Source organism: Ursus arctos, unplaced genomic scaffold, assembly GCF_023065955.2.
Source record: "Ursus arctos isolate Adak ecotype North America unplaced genomic scaffold, UrsArc2.0 scaffold_19, whole genome shotgun sequence".
In the NCBI taxonomy this organism is placed as follows: domain Eukaryota; kingdom Metazoa; phylum Chordata; class Mammalia; order Carnivora; family Ursidae; genus Ursus; species Ursus arctos.
In genome coordinates, this window is record NW_026622863.1 from 36,281,784 (window position 1) to 36,301,620 (window position 19,837).

Consider the following 19,837-nt stretch of genomic DNA (forward strand, 5'->3'; position numbering starts at 1 on the left):
GTCTTTCTTTCAAAGTCTATTTAGCCTGATATAAGTATTGCTACCCCAGCTTTTTTCATTTCCATTTTCATGGAATATATTTTTCCATCCCTTTGACTTTCAATCTGTGTCTTTAGTTCTGAAGTCAGTCTCTGGTGGGCAACATATGGATGGATCTTGCATTTTTATCCATTCAGTCATCCTATGTCATTAGATTGGAGCATCTAGTCCATTTATTTATTGATTGGCGTGTACTTACTACCATTTTGTTAATTATTTTACAGTTGTTTTTGGAGTTGCTTTCTTCTTACTATTTCCCTTGTGGTTTGATGACTTTTAGTGTTATTTTTGGATTCTTTTCCTTCCCCTTTTTGCTTATGTATTATAGGTTCTGGGTTTTACCACGGGGTTCATATAGAACATGCTAAGTATATAGTAGCCTGTATTAAGCCGATACTCACTGAAGTTCAAACACATTCTAAAAGCACTACGTCCCCCCCCCCATTGTTTAGATTATATCATATTTTACATCTTTTTATTTTGTGAATTCCTTAGCTAAATCTTTTTAGGAATAACTGATTTTACTACTTTTGTCTTTTAACCTTCATACAAGCTTTATAAGTGATTGATCTACTACCTTTCTGTTAACTTTTCCCAGTGAAGTTTTTTTTTCCCTTTCATAATTTTCTTATTTCTACATATGGCCTTTCCTTTTCTGAATAAAGAAGTCTCTTTAACATTTCTTGTAAGGCTGGTATAGTGGTTAAATCTCCTTAAACTTCTGTCTGCCTCAGAAACTTCATCTCTCTTTTAATTCTGAATGATAACCTTACTGGGTAGAGTATTCCTGGTTGCAGGATTTTTCCCATCGGCACTTTGAATGTATCTTGCCACTGCCATATGGCCTACAAGGTTTCTGCTGAAAAATCAGCTGAAAGCCTTATGGGGTTTCCCTTGTACATAACTGTTTGCTTTCCTCTTGTTGCTTTTAAGATTCTCTCTTTATCATTAATTTTGCCATTTTTATTACTATGTGTCATGGTGCAGCCCTTCCTGGGTTCGTTCTGTTTGAAGCTTTCTAGGATTCCGGTACCTAGACATTGGTTTCACTCCCTAGGTTAGGGAAATTTTCAGCTATTATTTCTTCAAATAAGTTTTCTGTCCCTTTCTCTCTCTTTTTCTTCTGGGACTCCTCTAATGTGAATTTTAGTATGCCTGATGGTGTCCCAGGGGTCTCTTTACCTATCCTCACTTTTAAAATTCTTTTTTCTTTTTGCTGTTCAGCTTGGGTGGCCTTCCCTGTCTTCCAGGCCTCTGATCCATTTTTGCATTCTCTATTCTACTATTGATTTCCTCTAGTTTATTTTTCTTTTATTTTTATTATTTTAAGATTATTTATTTGAGAAAGAGCACACACAAGCAGGGTGAGGGGAAGTGGAAAAGGGAGACGAAGAAACAGACACCCCACTGAGCATGGAGTCACAAGTGGGGCTCAATCCCAGGATCCTGGGATCATGACCTGAGCTGAAGGCAGATGCTTAACTGAATGAGCCACCCAGGTGCCCTCCCTCTAGTGTATTTTTCATTTCCATTATTGTATTCTTCAATTCTGATTGATTTTATTTTATATTGTGTATCTCTTTCTTTGTTGAAGTCCTCACTGAGTTCATCCACTCTTCTCTCAAGTCTGGTGAGCATCATTGTGACCATTACTTTGAACTCTTTATTAGGTAGATTGCTTATCTCTGTATCATTTCGTTCTTTTTCTGAAGTTTTGTCTTATTCTTTCATTTGCAGCATATTCCTCTGTCTCCTCATTTTGTTTCTGTGAATTAAGCAGAACAGCTAACCTACCAGTTTTGAAGGAGTAGCCTTGTGTAGGAATGTCCCCTGTGTAGATTTCATTTGCTTGGCAACATTGGCTGGCTGGTTGGAGCTGGAACAGGCAGAGGCTGGAGGTTTCAGGGCACTTCATCCAGGGTCACCCTGGTGAGACGGCTGGAGCTGAGATAGATATGAGCCAAAAGGTTCCGGGGCTCTAGAGCAGAGCCACCCTGGCAGGACAGCCGGAGATGGGAGTAAGCACAGGCCAGGTACTCCTGTGATGCTCCATGGGGCCATGCTGGCAGAACATCTGGAGCTAGGATGTGGGCTGGTAGGAGTTCCAAGGTACTCCATACTGAAGCCACTTTGGCAAAACAGCTGAAAGTGGAGCAAGCATGGCCCAGGTGGTCCTAGGACACTCCAGGCTGGTGCCACCCTGGCAGTATGGCTAGAGCTGGGGTGGGTGCAGGCTGGGACTCTCCATGCAGGGGGTACACTGTTGGGACCACGGCAGCTGAAGCAGGCATGGGCCAGTGGGCCTCAGGGTGCTCCATGCCTCAGCCACCCTGGTGGGATGGCTGGAACTGGCCAGAGCATGGGCAGGCAGGCCTCTTAGGGGGAATGGCTAGAGCCAGTGTAGGCTAAGGGCCAACGTTCACTAAGATGGTGTGCCAGGCAGAATGCCTGGGCCCTGCTCCCATCTGTGCCACCAAGACACGGAGGAAACATAAACAATGGTGCTTGCCAGTGCCTCTGAACCCACAGAGAGTTCCAGAAGTTTCCCCCCAATATTGGTGGACCCTCTAGTGTTAATAAATGGGTTTCCTTACTCATAGTCTAGTTGCCCTTTAAACCACTGGGGTGTTGGGGGGGGGGTTGCTTTGCTGCAGATTAGGCGAATCTGCACCTGGGTCCCTCAGTGCTGTCTCTCCCTATCATAGTTCACAGCATCAGGAGTGGGGTGCCCAACATTAATGTGTCTCCATTTCTCCTGCCATTTCCTATGTGGTCCCTCTATCCTGTGTCATGTAACAACTGTTCCATCAGCCCTCAGGTGCTTCTTCAGGAAGAATTTTTCTATGTGTAGGTATGGATTCAGTGTGTGCATGGGAAAAGGTGAGTTCAGGATCGTCCTATGCTGCCCCCGAGGACGCCACCTCCTGTAATAGCATTGTAGAAGTTTTAAAGTATTATAAAAGTATTTTAAAGTATTGTCTTCCAATTCGAACATCTGGGTCATCTATGGTTCTATTCTGGTGACATTTCTTGTCCTGATTACGGGTGACAGTTCCTGCTTCTTTCCATGTCAGATATACTGCTTTTCAAATTTTAAGCTGTATGTTGTGTATTAAAGAACAGAGACTGAAGGAAACTAAGAAGTAGCACCATCTCTCAGAAAGGTCACACTTTTTCCTCTCAGGCAGCTATGCTGAGGGCCTGACCTCTTCACTAAATTGGATTTTTAAACAGTTTCAGGTGCCCTTCTGGCTTCAAATATCTTGAAAGGGAAGTCTGTCCCCAACTTCCAGCAGGTCCTTGGGACTCAAAAAGCACGAAACCCAGGTCTCTTTGCTTTCTGGTCTTACCCCAATTCCAGTTTGGGGTGATTTTATATCAGCTCCGTTTTCCCACCCACCTTCCCATATTTTGGCCCAGAAGGATTCATAGATATGTTAACACATAGCTTTGGGCTGCTTCCCCAACACTGAGCACAGATCACAACAGGGGAGGGGAAGTGTGAGCCGCATGCACACACGCTCCATGAAGCCTGCGGTGATTTCCCTGCAAATCCTTCAGATGCTGCAGGAATTGCCCCTTAAGTCCCGTGAAGGAGATCTCAGGATCCCAAAGAGCCTCCTCTTAGACACTTGATCACGAAAAGCAAGAATGAGCTTTCCTCGGTGCGTTCAGCTGAGAGGGAAACTTCTTCAGGGAACTGGAAGAATCTATAATGTTGCATTTTAGACATCGGGGATCAAGTTAGCCTTGAAGAATGACTTTTCGATTTTGAAAGACTGACAAACCTCGATTTCAGAAACTGATATTTGGCCACACATGCTAAGTGTTGTACCCCCTCGTGCTGCTTGGAATCCTAATGATCGGATTTAACTGACTTAGAGCTCAGTGCTGTGTCTTGACCAGAGGGGTGGTATGTCTTCCTCTTGTGAGCGTCAGCTTTTCGATTCTTGTAGCCAGAACACCCAATCGCCCAGCAGGAAAGGGCTTGTCTGGCAGGGAAGTCCAGTGTTAGGACCGGAACCTTACTGCCTACTCTCCTCACTCTCTGTCACACAGGGAGTCTCCTACAGCATTGTCAAGCCTGAGGAATGATTGCTGGTGCCACTGTGTCCACATCCCCCGCCACCAACACTCCCAGCTCCCTTGTCAATCAATATGACACGTTTGGACCAGCATACAGATCAAGGGACGAGAGACATTCTTAATCTTGAGCCTCAGGGACTGTGCCAGTTTTATGAGACTGCAGATAATGATGGCTGTCCTGTCCAACTGTGTCGTCTGTGCCAGGCTCTGCTTTAACAGAGGCATCAGCTCACTCTAGGCCATATCTGTACATTTATTTATAAGGCAAGTCCTGACTTTCATAGAAATGCACTTATTTAACAGTAGTTGAGGCATGAAACTTTTGCATACTCAACCTAACAGCCTGAATGTCTTAAAGCAGCAATCAAAAGAAACCTGTCTGAAGAGAGCAAAATATGAACTGTAGAACTTAAAAGCATGTGGGTGTTCACTGTAGAATTCTTACCATGTTTCTGCACTTTTGAAGCTTTTCGCAAGTTGTTCAGGCTGAGGGGGATGATCATTTGCAGTGATGCTCTCAAACTTTGACTTCCTACGGAACTTTCACAAAGCCACTAGTGGGAAAACACATGTGTAGCCATGTTTGAAAGCTTATCATTTATAGATTTAAAAAAAAAATTAACAAAGTCTCATTTTCTCTGAACAAAATTTAGAAAATAGAAAAAAGGAAGAAAGAATCCCTCATAAGCTCACTTATGCAGCCGTTAAAAACTTCCTCTATATTAGTCTGTCTTTTCAATCCTTTTTGTGTATACATTTAGTTTTGTGTTAATATTTTAAACCTTTTAAACCTTATAAAAATTTATAATTTTTAAAACATTATAACCTTTTAAATATTGTAACCTTTTAATTTGTTATAATATAAATTATAATTTGTGTAATGGCTGTATGGTGCTCTATCATATTATGTTCTATAAATGTACCATACTATAGTTCCCAAAACTAATTACTCACAAACTCATCTGGGAACATTTTTTTTTTTTTTAATACAGATTCTTAAGACCCACATACTAAATAAGAATCTCCAGGGATGCTAAGGAACCTAAATTTTTGAAGCTTACCCTTTGACTGCAATGCAATTGAATTAACCTACGTACTTAATTCACACATACTTCATTTATTTAATCCACTATTGTTGAATATAGAGTGGTTTCCAAGTTTTTACTATTATAAACAACAATCACAATAATACGGATATTTGTAAGGACAAGTGCCACTCTGCATACACAGACATTTGTTTCCTGAGGATAATAAAGTGGTTTGTTTTTTAAAAAACCATGTAGTGATCAGGGAATTACAAAGTAACTGCAGTTCTCAGTGCTCACCCCAACAAAAGCAGGCAACTCCATGGAAGACTGGCAGTCATCTGAGGGGACACGGCTACTTCAGAAGGCATCAACTGGGAGACAGAGAGTGCATGCAACCCTAAAAAAAGCAGCTCTCAGAGACAGAGGTCTGCCTTCTCCCTTGTCACCATAAACACAAAGGTCCTGCTCAAAAGGGTCCCCTTGAGACTATAGCACTGAAATTGGCTCTTACTATCTTCTGCTGTCTCACGTTGCTATTTTTAAATTCACATTGGTAGTTTACATGGTATGGATCCCCAAAAGCAGTTTCTCAAGCTTAGTCCCATAACTCCTGACTATTTTCAGGCATCTTGAAGCGCAATACATTTAAATGTTGTAATTCCACTTTGATGGTAATATACATACATTCACGTTCACCTGGACAAGCCACGGTATAGCCACTGAATTACAGGGCCTGCAGTCCTATGTTTACGATGAAATGACACAAGGTCACCACCCAAAACTTAATCAATGTTACCCGAACTAGGATCTGTGTCCATAAAACCTCAGGGCTCCTAGAGAATTTCTGTTCCTTTAAAAGGTTTCTATACCTTACTGGAAATTGAGACCCACTGACTTAAAGTGGGGGGGCTATACTGCTCTCCTGAACCGCACTCCGCAGAAAGGAAGGCTGCACAGTGCTGCACACCAGGCCAGTTCTGAGAGGTCTGCACCAGGCCTCCCAGCCACAATTCTTGGACCCTTCCCCAGAACCATGAGCATCAATTCCTTGCCTTTTAACTGCCTGACAGAAACTAACGTTCTGGGTCTCAAGAAAACGTTCAGACGATCAGGCCCAACCCACTCACAGCTGGCGGGAAAAGGGAGGCCTGGTGATGGGAAGTGCCTTAAGCGAGGTCAAAACTAGAGCCTAAACCTTCCATCCCAACGTCAGTGCCCTGGCCAATCTGTAGAGAATGCTGATTGGAGACCCCACGTACCTCATTCCCACCATCCGAGACCCCTTTCTGTCCTCCCCTGATACCCAAGGTCCCCGCGGTCCTCTTCAGGTCGGCTCGCCCCGCTCTACTCCAGCTCTCCACAAGCAGTCCACACGCCCTAACCGCATCCCCACGGTTTCTGGCCTTCCCGGCGTCTACAGAACACGCAAGCTGAGAAAGCCCCACCACGCAGAGACACCCTCAAGACTAGCGACACATTCGCGGGTGTAGCAAAGCCGCCTTCCAGGCGCATGCGCCACCGTATGTCCGCGCGCGTCAGTGACGTCACAAGGGCGCCATCTGCGAGCCCGCGCGCCCGCGACCCCAGCTGAGAGTTGGAGCGTCAGTCTGGCGACGTAGCGTGGCGCGCCAGCTCGGGCGCAAGAAGTCTCTTCAGCCCAAACTTTGAAGAGAGATGTTCTCATGGCCGAGGGCTGCTGAAGAAAGTGAAAAGAGGTAAAGAGTGAGTGTCGCCTGCGGGAAACGTCATCACAGCGCACCGGAAGCGGCTCGAGGATGAAGAGTAAGCGGGGTTGAAGGTCTCAAACCTTTGGAGGGGTGGGATGTAAAGGGTCGGGGACTTGGTGCTGGTAGGTGAACAGGGTCGCAGCGGAGTCCGAATGAAACTGCTGGGGGCATTGTCCCGCAGTACATAAGTGAACCCGAGGCCCAGAGTCTCGGTGGCCTGGCTGAGTCCCTGACCTAGAGATGGAAGGATGTCAGAGCTGGAGACAGGTCTCCAAGGGGCCTGCTTAGCGGTGCTAAAGGAGGGCCTACGGCCTGGGGCCGACTTGGCCACTACCTGGTGACAGTGGTTAAGGCCCTGAGCCTCTCTACAACCTGGTTTCCATTCTGTGAGGTTACTGATAGTGCTGCCTGCCCAGCCTGCTGTTTTGGGAAGGGCCCTTGTCTGGTGGAAAGCGCTGGGAGCGTGCTGAGGAATGCTGGGAGCGTGCTGAGGAATGATATCCAGGACTTTGGGAGTTGAGCGGAGAATAGCTATGCCAAGGAAGGGAGCAAGCACCCAGGGCGGTTATAAGCTAGGGAGTAACGGTAGACACTGTTAAAACTGGTTTTTGGACCAGTATGTTCATTTCCACCTCTGCCACTCCTATCTCTGTGATCAAGTTATGTGTCTCAGCATATCTGAGCTTCAGTTTTCTCACGTGGGTTATAGGAATAATATCTACTTTAAAGGATTGCTCAGGAAATACAATGAGATAAAATGTGCAGCTTTTAGCCAGGTACATAAGTAATGAGTGCTCAATAACTGTTAGATGTGTATTGTTCCAGAAAAGACTTTCAAGTCTAGTGGACACACCTGTGACAGTTGAAGCACAGTCATTCCTGGGGTTGCTCTTTAGCAACAGGTTTTAATGCCATTCTTGCATTTCAAGGAGAACCAGACTCTGAATATAATATAATATATTATAATATAATATATTGTATAATATAAACACTTTGGTTTGCTTGTTCACGAGCACTCAGGGAAACACAAAGGAGCTAGGGTGGAATTTGCAGTGCTGTGTGAACCACATTTTCTAGTCTTTTGACCCTTAAACCAGGCCTTTGTCTTACACTTATTCCATTTACACCCATATTCTGTCCCCAAAAGCCATATTTTTCTTCATCAGAAAGTTAAGTAAGGAACAGAGGAGTGTGGAGGTTTTTAAGGTTGAAACTACATTGATCGATATATATATATCTTGTGCTTGAAGAAAGACCTACTATGTTTTATCAGTGTGGGACACCACCTGTTGTATGATAGACCCTAATTTCATAGATATAAATATCTGAAAAATCCGCCTTAAAACATCTTATAGTAAACAAAATAATATTTCTAACCAACTGCAACCAGGGAAGCTCTATCATATAACTTTTATTAAAGATTTATTTATTTAATTGAGAGCGCGCGCACTCAGAGGGGAGGGACAGAGAGAGACAGAGAGAGATTCTCAAGCAGGCTCTCCGCTCAGCAATGCGCCAGACACAGGGCTCGATCCCAGGACCCCAAGATCATGACCTGAGCCAAAATCAAGAGTCGGACACTCAACTGCCTGAGCCACCCAGGCACCCCGAGAAGCACTGTTTGAAAGCACACTCTTGGACCTTCTAGGACGGGTGGCCAGAGGGTAGAGTAAGAGGCATCCAAGAAAGCTGAGAAGCCTGTGCTCTTTGTAGCAGCCCATCTTCTCCTATCTCTAAATAAGCATAGTTAGTTTCACAGTTAGAAAGGTCGTGGGTCTTAGAGTCATGCCCAACAGGAATCGATCATTTCCTGTTGTTTGTTTGAATCCCTGGGTGTGGTCTCCCATGCCTTTTCTCAGAAAGAGGCCAAGGAGTTGGATGCAGAGGTACAGTGCATGGCAGGAAGTCTGGGAGCAGCGGAGGTGATGGCAAAGATGGCTCGATACCCCAGTCCTGCTTTAGATGTCCTTTCCCACATCTCACTCCTCATCCTTCCAGTAGGTGGGTTCAGCTCAGTCACGATCTGCTGTTCTAATGGCCTCTTTCCATATGCCGGCCGCTGTTTTCCTCATTCGGTTAACTGGGACCTCTTGATCCTGTGTCGTCTCCCACTGTGTAGGGGACGCTGGGCTGTGCCCACCTGCCCTGGTGAGCACTGTCATTTGTCTTTGTCACTGTGCCCCCTTGCCTCTTAAAGAGGGCAGGCAGTCACATTTCCTCAGGGGAATGTATGGATTATATCTGGTGCTGCCAAACATGCTTTCTCAGCTGGGCAGAAGCTCCACTGGGGGCTGCTAATGAGCGAGTTCACCTGAAATCAAGATTTTAAGAGACTGGTACACCGTTATGTGGTTTCTTCATGAAGAAGGGCCACTTAGGAATTTAAAAGAAGCAGCTAGTTGTCCTGTCACAGTAGTAATAGTGATGATAATGGATCTTTAGTGAGTATCTAAAGGGGCAAGGCTGACGCTGACTGCCATCCTTACTGGGAGCTGCCTTGAAGATTGAGTGTATCCCATCACACCCCCTCCAGCCCCGCTTCTCCATAAGGGAGCGGGAGTATTGACACATTAGCTTCACAGCGTTGGCAGCCTGGTTAGCATAACAGGGGTTCAGGAAATCCCCAGTCAAGAGGAATGATCTGTGTAGACAGTGCCGCCTGGGCTGTGGCCGACCTAGGACACGGGCAGCTGTATGCGGAGCAGCCCGGTGGAGCTCCCAACGTGAGAGGCCGTGACATTGGAGTTCTCTCAGGAATTACACACAGTTAGGACAGTTCTTTTGCCCCCACGTCCTAGGAGTCTGTGCTAAGTCACGGTCAAATGCTGTTCTGCTCTGTGTGGGAGAGAGTGAGCACAGGAGGCTGAGACGCACTGGCACGTTCCTTCCCCACGCGCTGCGGGAGCAGACCTAGCAAGTAGCCGTGACGCATCCTCGGGGCCAAACCCAAGGAAAGAGGATTGCAACATGGGCACCGTGTCAAAATTCCTACCCCGCAAGGTGTGGTCCATCCTGGGGCACCAGGTGGTACCATTACCCAAGTGTGAGGAGCATGTCCTTCAAGGCCATCGCTTGGTTCTACTGCGAGCTTCCCTTCATCTGGTCACAACTGACTAAATATTGTTGTCATGCATTTCTCAGGCTTTCCTCCCTGCCAAGGAGCAGAGAAGTCTTTGCTTCCTCATGTAAAGGGTTTTGGGGTTTTTTAACAATCCTCCTCAAAATAACCTCAGCGAAATAGAGTAGGGAGTTGAATTTGGACGTGGCTGTTTTGTGTGGCAGTCACGAATTGGTATTTGAACGTGACTTTCACATCTGGACAGCTGTGGGTAGCCGACATTCAGCAGTGAGAGGCTGTGTGAGGCTCAGTCGGGAGACAGATGGGTCAGTGAAGGCATCCCCTCTGTGGTGTGTAGGAGGACCTGGGGTCTGGAGCGCCCCCCACCAGAGCAGTGGGCCCTGTGCCACCTTGTCCCCATGCAGCTTCCGGGAGCCCAGCAGGCCGAGGCCTTCATGAGGGCCTTCCTGAAGCGAAGCACGCCCCTCGTGAGCGAGCAAGCCTGCAAGCACCAGCTGCAGCTCAAGGCTGTGGTCCTGGAGTACTCCACTTGCCGGAAGTGAAAAGAGAAGAAAAAAAAATCCAAAAGCCTCTCTGCCAGACAGAGGAGGGAGCTGCGCCTCTTTGACACTAAGCCGGAGCAGCAGAGGTAAGCCAAGCCTTTCCTGCCTTTCTACCTAAGGCAGCTTCATCTTCCTGGAATGGGTGTGGATTTGGGAAGCCCAGCAGCAGGTATGGGAGCCCCTTTTCCCTGAAGCTAAGGGAGCTTCTCCCACTGCTGCCACAAGGGGGCAGCCTTCCGTTACCAATTCAGGCTAGGTTTGCACTTGGCTTTTAAAGCAGGGCACCCTGAGGCTCTTGCTGTGTTATTGTCTGGCTTCTGTCCTGAACTAATGAGATCTGTACCACAAGCCAGTCTGTTACCCATGGCAACAGGCTGTTTGTCTTTCAGCTTTCCTAGAGAAAGAGGAGCTGGTATATCTTAATATATGCTCTTTATAGTTTTGAATAGCACTAGACAGATCATCCACGGGAGTTTTATTGCCAAAGAGTGTGCTGTCCCCGTGTTTCAGAAGTTTCTGAAAGGGACGCATCACTACGTGGGAGGACATGTTCCTCCCTCCAGCGGACACTGCATCCTGCCTTGGCCACAGTTCTGCATATGCTCATGTTCGGACTGTTTGTAGACTTCTGCTCCAAGATCTGTAGCTGAATAGCCTCCCACATCCCACAGGACAAAGTCAGTCGCTTTGTCCGTGACCCCGCTTGCAAAAAGGCTGGGCGTTGAGTGCAGCAAGGGGCGGCTGGTGCCCAGTTTCCCTCGCTGGTGTCTGCACCAGTGGAGCCCACTTCGAGTTCAAGCCTGAGGTTCTCCTTAGTCTGACCTGCCGTTTCCTGTAACAGGTTGCCGGTGAGGCACCAGCGCAGTAATACTGACCGCAGAGGAAAGCCTCTGAGCCCCGCCCTCACCTGGTCCCTCCTCTTTGTCCCACCACTTGCTCTCTCAGACTGTTCCCATACGTGGGGACATGCACGGCAGCCAGCGTCTCCTGTTCACGCCCCTCCCCAGGGTCAGCTCTTGTAGCAGGAGTCTGCAGAGAGCAGTGGTTCAGCAAGACTGAAGTTTATTGCTTGAAAAGACCAGATGAGCAACCCCCCCCCCACCCCGGCCCCGGGCTGGTGGGGCAGAGCCTCGGGCAGCGCCGCCCCCGGAGTTCCCTGGCAGCTCCCTGGCTGCTCCCTGTGCCTGCTGCCTCACAGTCTGAGGGCCTGCTGGGGCACCAGCCATCCAGGCTGCATATAGCCAGCGGGAAGGATGGAGGGCAATGGAGGGCACCTCCTTCCTCCCCACCTTAGCCTCAGGAGGGTTCTAGCAGTGGAAACCGAGCCTCAGGAGGTGGAAGCACTTGACTGTCGTCAGTCGGGTTATTGGCTGTAGAATCAGGATCCGCATCCAGTCCCTAGTGACCCAGGTCGGGGTCCTTGGCACCAGGCCTCGCTCTGTGCTCTGCTGACATTATAATCCCATGCTCATGTCGTCTCACTTTTTACTTCTTTCTACCTTTGCCACAGATACAGTCTTTTTCTCCCTCTGCATAAACTCTGGAAACAGTACATCCAGGACCTGTGCGGGGGAGTCAAGCCAGACACGTGAGTTGCATTTCTGAAGCCTTGCCCCTCGGGGCAGAACCCAAGTCTTACAATCACTGTAAATGCAGCCTTCGGAGCCAGCCGGCTGCAGGAGTTTGTAGACCTGTGTGCTCCCTTCAGAATCTTGATCGTGGTCAACACTGAGGGCTTCTGTTTACTTCCTAGGCAGCCACAGATGGTTCAGGCCAAGCTGTTAAAGGCAGATCTTCATGGGGCTGTTGTTTCAGGTAACTCGCCTAGGAGCCCGCGGTCACGCGAACGCCCGCACCGTCCCTCAGTGGCAGGTGTCTCTGTGCTACAGGGCTAGACACACTCCTGGTCACGTGGATATTTCCAGATCACTGACATTGAGGGTGGGAGATGGAGTAGCTACCCGAGCCAGTTCTGGCCCCTTTTTGGGGTGGGAGATGGAGTAGCTACCCGAGCCAGTTCTGGCCCCTTTTTGGATACACCCTAAATGGTCTTTGTGTGCCTTTCCACACAGGGACCCCTGCTGCTCTCCCCAGGGGCACAGAAGCTGCTGGCACGCGCCCCCAGCCCTGAACAGAAAGTCCCTTCCATCCATTTCCCCATAGTTTCAATCTCAGCTGTGGACTCCCAGCTCCCAGTGTCCTCTCCAGGGCAGACCTTCCCCTGAACATCTTCATTCATCCAGCTGCCACTGCACACAGCCGCCCACACGTCCAGTAGGTGTCACAACCTTTCCATATCCAAAACCAGTCCACCTCCTCACTTCAGCCCCTGCCCTGTGTTCCCCAGCTCCGTTCGTGGTACCAGCGTTTACCCTGGTCGTTCAGGCCAAAAACCTGGGTGGGATCACGTTTCTTCTTCCCAGTCTGTCAGCACGTGCACGCCCCCGAATCCAAGTCACCACCATCTCCCCTGGATTCCTGGAGAAGCTGCCTAACCCTCTCCCTGCTGACGCACTGCTTATCCCCCAACCGGCCAGCCAGAGGGAAGGTCTTATACCAAACCTAGGGCCATGTTTGTCTTCTGCTTCCTTACTGTGATCAGAAGGCCTCTCCGACTCTGCTGAGCACCAGGTCTGACCACATCGGCCTGCTTTCTGCTTCTCGCACATCAGGCTTGAACCCACCTCGGGGCCTTTGATTTATTCCTTCCCTCTGCCCAGAGTTCTGTGTGTTCACAGACTGACGGCTTCTCAGTATTCAGGTCCCTACTCAGATGTCACTTCCCCCGAGGGCCTGCCATCACTGAAAGTGACCTTCCCCCCCATTACCTTGTGTTTTTTCTTCTTAACAGTTACCACTATCAGAAAATGCAATCATCTGATTTGGTACACATTCCCCTCCTACCGTTAGAACATCAGCTCCTTGAGAGCAGAACCTAGAACAGTCTTGTTCACTCCCGTGCCTGGCACCAATCTCGGACAGTGCCAGGCACATAGCAGGTGCTCAGTGAATGTCTACAGGACACACGGGGGCATGGGTCAGGAGAGCTGAGGGGCCGTTCGCCCCACTCACTGCTCCACAGCCTGTAGGAAGATTTCATTCTGGCCAGAGTTTGGGAGGTCATGGGAAGGCCATGGTGGACAGGTGTTCCTTCAGATCCCATCCGTGAGACTTGGCCCCGTGCCAGCAACTTGTGGGTCTTGGTGGTGCTGGATATACACGTGATCTTGGCTCCGTAGTCCTTCCCAAGACCCCCGTGGCTGCAGGCCCTCCAAAGGACACCTTGTCAGAGCAGCCCAGAGGCTATAAAGCCACAGGCAGGGGATTGGGACCTTGAGTTCTCATGCACTTTGGTCCCTGGCCAGCTGAGGAGCCCCTCCCCCCTGCCCCCACCTAGCTAGCTGTGCGGCCCCCAGCACCACTGAGGCTGAGGCCTTGAATGCCCTTTTCCTTTGCAGTCACAAAATCCAAATGCCCCTCCTATGTGGGTGTTACAGGAATCCTTCTACAGGAAAGTAAGCACGTCTTCAAAATCGTCACCAAAGAAGACCACCTGAAAGGTGTGTAACTGTGTCTCGGTGTCGTGGCCTGCAGCCTACCCGGCTTCGTCAGCCCTCTTCTCGTGGCTTCAGCGGCTCAGGTTGGTCTCTCACATCAGCAGAGATTGCAGATGCCTGCTGACCGTACATTCCATGCCTGCCCAGAATACCCTCTGCCCCCACAGCTCTCCCAAAGGCAGCGTGGAGCCCAGCCAGCAGCCACAGCCAGATACGACAGGAGGAAGGGCTGCCCGGCTACGCTTGCAGATACTTGGGTCTGTTTCCATGCCTGAGGCCCTCCCTTGCCCCAAAGCCGCTGCCCCCCAGAGCAGTGGACAGGACAGACAAGGGAGCTAGGGTAGTGCCTGTCCCTGGAGTTCCAGGATCTTGCCCTTTCTGCTGACCCTTGGGGTTCCAGGAACGCAAGCGCGGGCTCACCCTCTGGGTGGGCCAGAGCTCATTGTTCTAGCAGAGACGAGCGTACGCAGCCGGTCTGTCGAGATTTCCACACCCCTTGCTCGCAAATCTGAGATTGCAAAACCACAGTGGGAGGTTTTTGTTCCTTTAGTTTTGGAGTTTGGTTTTTCTTGCTGCTTCCTTCCGTTCTAATACAGATATTCTAGGAATAGTATTATGCATTAATGTGAACTTAACTGCATTGATTTCTCTTTTCGTGGTCTTTTTTCTCCTGGGTTTTTTTTAATAATTATCCCCAAGCTAAACTGTGTGTTCACAGTAGAAATCGATGGCTTCATTTCCTACATTTATGGAAGCAAATTCCAGGTTCGGTCAAGTGAGTGATCTGTCAAGAAGTTCAAAGCCAAGGGAACAGTTGACCTGTGAGCTGTTTGCCGTGGACCCAACTGTTTTGACCCCAAGCATCAGGAACACCTGAGTGCCCACATGTCAGCAAACAGATGGCCGGGTCGGTTCTGGTTCTAGAGCCCCCCCCCCCCCAGCCCATTAACACCAGAGTTAGGAACAATTCATCATCCGTATTGAGCAAAGAAGGCCGGGAACAGAGGGATATATGTTTCTAGGTGATGACAGGCATGTTCTGCTCCCGTGAGAGGAAACTCTGGCAGGACCCGCACAGGTTGCCCTGACTGGTGCCAGTGTGAGGTTTTTATTTCTTCCTCATCCTCCTCTGTGTCTCCTGAATGTTCTGTGATGAATCCGTGGCTTATGTAATAATAAAACACACGTGTCGGTGTAAGAGGCTCCTGGCGAAGGCCCGAGCCCTGCGACAGAGCCAAGCCGGAAGGGAAGTGGCCCGAGGCTGAGCCTGGCAGGGGCCCCACTTCTGCCCTGTAGACAGAACTTCCCGAGGGCAGGGGCTCGGCCCATCTGAGGTGTTGCTTTACATCACGCCCCCTGTGGAACTCTGGGACCGAACGGCGGTCTTCTGTGCTGTCGCAGGAAAGTGCGGAGTGAGCGGTGAGGTCGCAGAGGGGCTTTGGGCTCATGGGCTCTGGAATGAGCACTGGGACGGGCCTGGAGGCAGGCTGCCCGGTCAGGTGCTGCTCCCCGTGGGCGTTCGGTACGCGGAGCTTGGACGACGGAGCCTTCTTGATCCCGTGGCTCTTGGGCTCCAGGGCAGGTCAGCTGACGGGGAACGAGACTGCAGCTCTTTCCAAGCGCTCACATCCTAGGAGAGCCCGAGTTCCCAGCAGTGGCAGCTCCGCTGGTCCCTACTGCCCCCTGCTGCCAGAAGCCTTGGCTCTTGGGTCTGAGTCAGCCCACGTGGCATGTGCCTACGGGCCACTAGGGGAGGGGCTCGCAAGCAGCCCTGAATGGGGACGGGGCTTCCAGTCTGTGGTGGTTGGAAAGCCGCATGGCTCAGAGGGACCGACGGCTCTGTTCCTTTGAGAAGTCAGCGTCTGCCTACCGGCCAGGTGAGGCAGAAACGCTGCTGGGAACAAACCGGCTGCAAATCCGTGAGCTTTTTCTTTTGCTCCAGGAGAAGCAGCAGCGCAGGACACTGGCCTCTGTCCGTGTGTCCCGCTGGCCCGCACTGGAGGAGAGGAGCCCTGGGCCAGGAATGTAAACTCTGACTCTGACGGGGGCACAGGAAGGCCGCGCTGGGTGCCGCTGCGCCTCCCAGAGCCTGGGGCTGCACCCGCGTCCCTCCGTGCGGGCTCCATGGCTCGTCAGGTTGGTCCAGGGCCGGCTCGGATGCGCTCCTGCTGCCGCCGTCACGGCCTGTGCTGCAGGTCTCAGATCCCAGCCCCACCGGGGACAGGGCAGCGGGCCCGGCCACTGAGCCCTGTGCTCTGACAGCCTGGTTTTGCCACAGTGGACAGCCTCAGTGCTCGCTCGCCTAGGGTCTCACCACCTGAGAGGGTTGAGCTGGGATTTGACCGCCATGGTCTGGCTGCAGAGCCGTGCTTTTGACCACGGGATGAGAAGATTCTGCTCTAAGTGTGTAACGTGGTCCCTTTAGCACTGGGCTCCCACTGAGGAGGTCACTGCCTTCTACGTGGAGTGGCTCATTCTTCCAACCATCTGAATGTGCCTCTCCGGTAACGGCCGGGGTGCTGTAGTTCCCTGAACCATGCTGCTCGTGCCCACCCCCTGTAATGGAAAAGGCGGCCAGTGTGTAAATATACAGCTGCTTTCCAGAAACGCTGTTGGTGCCACTTGGCTCGTGAAATCTGTTTTTCATGGCACAGACTCACGTTTCTGTGTGGATGGCTGTTTCATTGGTAGCCTTCTCTCCCCCCTTGCCTGAGGACACTTGACAAGAACACTCACCTGCCATGAAGCTGCCACTGTTCCTTCCTGTGTCCAGGATGCCCTGTTGTCCCCACAGCCCACCCGGGGCCACTGGGTCTGTGCCCTGAGGACGTGCCATCCTCTGAGGGCCCAGGCCCGGCAGGACGCCGGCTCTCGGTGAGCGTCCTGATGAAGTGGCACTCACTACTCCCCAGAACCAGGCCGAGGCCTCCGGAGGTGCCCCGGGGCTGGCCACGTTCCCGCGGCTGTGGCTTAGGGCCGCTTGTGGACGGCGCTGTGGTAGTTTGCAGTCCAGGACCCCAGTAGAGCTGCGGCCTTGGGGCTGTTGGCTCGTGGGAGACACAGCTGCATTGGCCTCACGTGTCAGTCTTCCCGCACCGGAGAAACCAGAGAGGCCCACGCAGCAGCAGAGTGGTGACCAGCTCAGGACGAGACTCAGGAGCCGCAGGGCCAGCAGACAGCAGCCCGGGGACCCGCTGTTCTCCAAAAAGCATTATTCCCCAGAGCCGACTCCATGTGGAGGACGGGGCCTTAGTGCAGGGCCCGCCGGGGACAGGCCAGAGCCTCTCCAGGGGAAGAAAAGGACGAAGCAGCTGGTGGGGAAGGTGAGGGGCGGCACGGGCCATGGCCACCGTGTTTTAGCGTGGGCTGCCGTAACACACTGCAGATGGGCAGTCCAAACAACAGAACGTTCTACCCACCGCTCCAGAGGCTGGAAGTCCAAGAGTAAGGTGCCCTCAAGGTTGGAGCATGGTGAGAGCGTTCTCCTTGGCCACCTTCTTGCTGTGTCCCCACGTGGCCTTCCTCAGTGCACACCTGCGGAGAGAGATGTGACTCTTCCTCCTCTTATCAGGACACCAGTCGTGTGGTTAGGGCTCCATCTGGATGACCTCATTTCACCTTAATTACCCCCTAAAGGCTCTCCTTCTCAGTGCAGTCACATTGGGGATGAGGACTTTGACAGGAGTTCGTGGGGACATAATTCCGTCCATAATCGCCATGGAGCTGCCCCACCCAGGACAGGAACCCCCTGTTGGAGCCCCTCAGAAAGGCTGCAAGACCCACCGGCTCCCATCCGCCGACACGGGCCTGGCCACACCCCTGCTCAGGGTGCTTGCGCCACTAGCCGGTTCAGTCAGCCCCGCTGCTGGACGCTGAGCTCCCCTCACCACTGGGTTCCATGACTGGCTCAGGCAGGAATGTAGGTCCCGCGGCCCCTCCATTGCCAGCTTCCCCTTCACTTCTGTGAACCACTGAGCTCCTCCCTTACCCTCCCATCGGGGCCAGGCACAGTGGTGGGAGAGGAAACCGCACACAGGTGGCAGGGTGGACAGGGAGGCTCCCTGGAGGAGGGGGCTCGATCCAGGCAGCTGTGGGATGTGAAGAGTGACGCTGAGGCTCAGGACCGGCCCAGCGGACCAGTCGTGGAGGCCCCAGGACATCAGCTGCCCGTGAGACTCAGGGCCAGCAGGAAGGAAGGTGAGAAGGGGTGGCAGGGCTCTGGCTGCCACTCCCAAACCCATAGGAGGTGCGTCAGGTCCTGCCCAGTTCAGTGGGAGGAGAGCGGCGCTAGAGGTTTTAAGCCACGGGTCAGGGTGCGGAATCCTGCTGACCCGGTCGCCCAGTGCTGACATCTGGGGGCCTCCGTATCACCATCTGGCAAAGTGGGGCCGTGAGGCCAGATGAGGGTTTCCTGAAGGGGGCTCCTGGAACTTCGTGCATCTGCACTGGCATCAGCAGGACACCTGCTAAAAGCCGCCAGCTCCTGGGCTGCAGTCAGACTCCAGGGCTGGGGCCCAGACAGCTTCGTGTGTCTCTCAGACCCCAGCTGGCTCCTCCAATCGCTGAAGTGTGAGGTTCACGGACTCCAGATGGTGTCTAAAGTGTCTTCCAGCTCTGACGTCTGGACTGTGATTTAAGATTTGGGACTCTCGGGATGGTGTTTTCCGGATGCTGGAAAAGATTGTCAGATGACTGATCTCTCAGGTTCTGAAGAGTAAACATGAACATTCCCCCCACAAGCCATAAATTATGGTAAAAAGCTTGCTTTCTGGACAATGGCTTTTGTTTTAATTTAGTTTGCATTTCTTAGCTATAATGCCTAATTAAGACATCTGTTAAATGTCTATAATATTAATTTAATAGGGGGGTTCTAATAGAACTGTATTGGAAATGTCCATTTAATTAACCTCGTGGGCCTTTAATGGATGTCTTAAATAGACATCATTAACAAGAGTGCTAGACAAATTAAAATTAGAGTCAATAACATTCTTGGTAATTTTTCCTGAGCTGTGAAGGACTAGCGTTGCTAAGTAGACAGACGCAAACATGGGCTGCACAGAGGCGTGTGGGGGCCCGGCGTCCCCAGCAAGCCCCAGGTGCGTTTCAGCCATTCTGCGTCCTGGCCTCCCCTTTGTGTGCCTCCCACACACGATGCTTGCTGGCCTGGTCCGTTAGACCGAGCTCTGGGTGAGGAGAGGGTGGCGAGGGAGGAAGATGGGCCTAAATCCCAGCTCGCCGCATGGCTCGCGTTGAGACGGGGCAGACGTGAGACTGGACGGAGGAGGATGGGGCAGGATGGGCAGGGCTGGGGGGTGGAGTGGGGTGAGGGGAGGAAGTGGGGAGCATGCCCATTTTGCCCCTACCACTCCTCGGAGCAGTCTCACTCAGGTGAACTATACTACCAAAGCCCCGGCTCGGCTCCCCATCTCCACATCTCAGGTGGCCTCTCAGGGCGCCTGACACGGTTGACCGTTCCCTCCCTCCTGAGGCACTTCTGTGTCCCCACACCCCCTGGCGGTCCCCTGCCTCCTGGCCACTCCCTCTCTGTCCTTTCATGGACCCTCCTCCTCTTCTAAGCTGGTACATGTTGGCATGCCCTGAACTCGATCCTTGGACTGCTCCCCTCTCCCCTTAGCCGGTCTCACCCACAACGTCCAACACACGTCCAACACACTCGACTCAGGAGATCCTGTTGGCAGCCCTGCTTCTCCCCAAGCCCTCTCCAGAATCTGGAACATTATCGTCTGCCTCCAGTGGGAGCTCCTTTGAGTTCACGATG

At 51.3% G+C, this 19,837-nt stretch overlaps 1 protein-coding gene and 1 pseudogene across 14 annotated transcripts in view; one reads left to right on the forward strand and one right to left on the reverse strand.

Annotated features, from left to right (window-relative positions):
• LOC113244699 (protein C19orf12 homolog) overlaps positions 1-6,670 on the reverse strand; it is a 68,189-nt gene extending 61,519 nt beyond the window's left edge. For 5 of the 14 annotated variants that reach the window (XR_006408216.3, XR_007191004.2, XR_008960128.1 and 2 more), the window contains exons 1-2: positions 5,451-6,405; positions 4,571-4,679 (exon numbers count right to left, since the gene is read on the reverse strand). Coding sequence is in view for 2 of the 14 variants with exons in the window: in XM_044378881.3 (XP_044234816.1) it covers positions 4,571-4,679; positions 5,451-5,474 (133 nt within the window). In the remaining 12 variants the exon portion in view is untranslated. The other 9 variants (XR_008960130.1, XR_007191002.2, XR_008960131.1 and 6 more) reach the window with 7 other exon arrangements.
• An 18-nt stretch (positions 6,671-6,688) lies between these two features.
• Positions 6,689-19,042, forward strand: LOC113244749 (ribonuclease P protein subunit p29-like; annotated as a pseudogene).
• Positions 19,043-19,837: the final 795 nt, after the last annotated feature.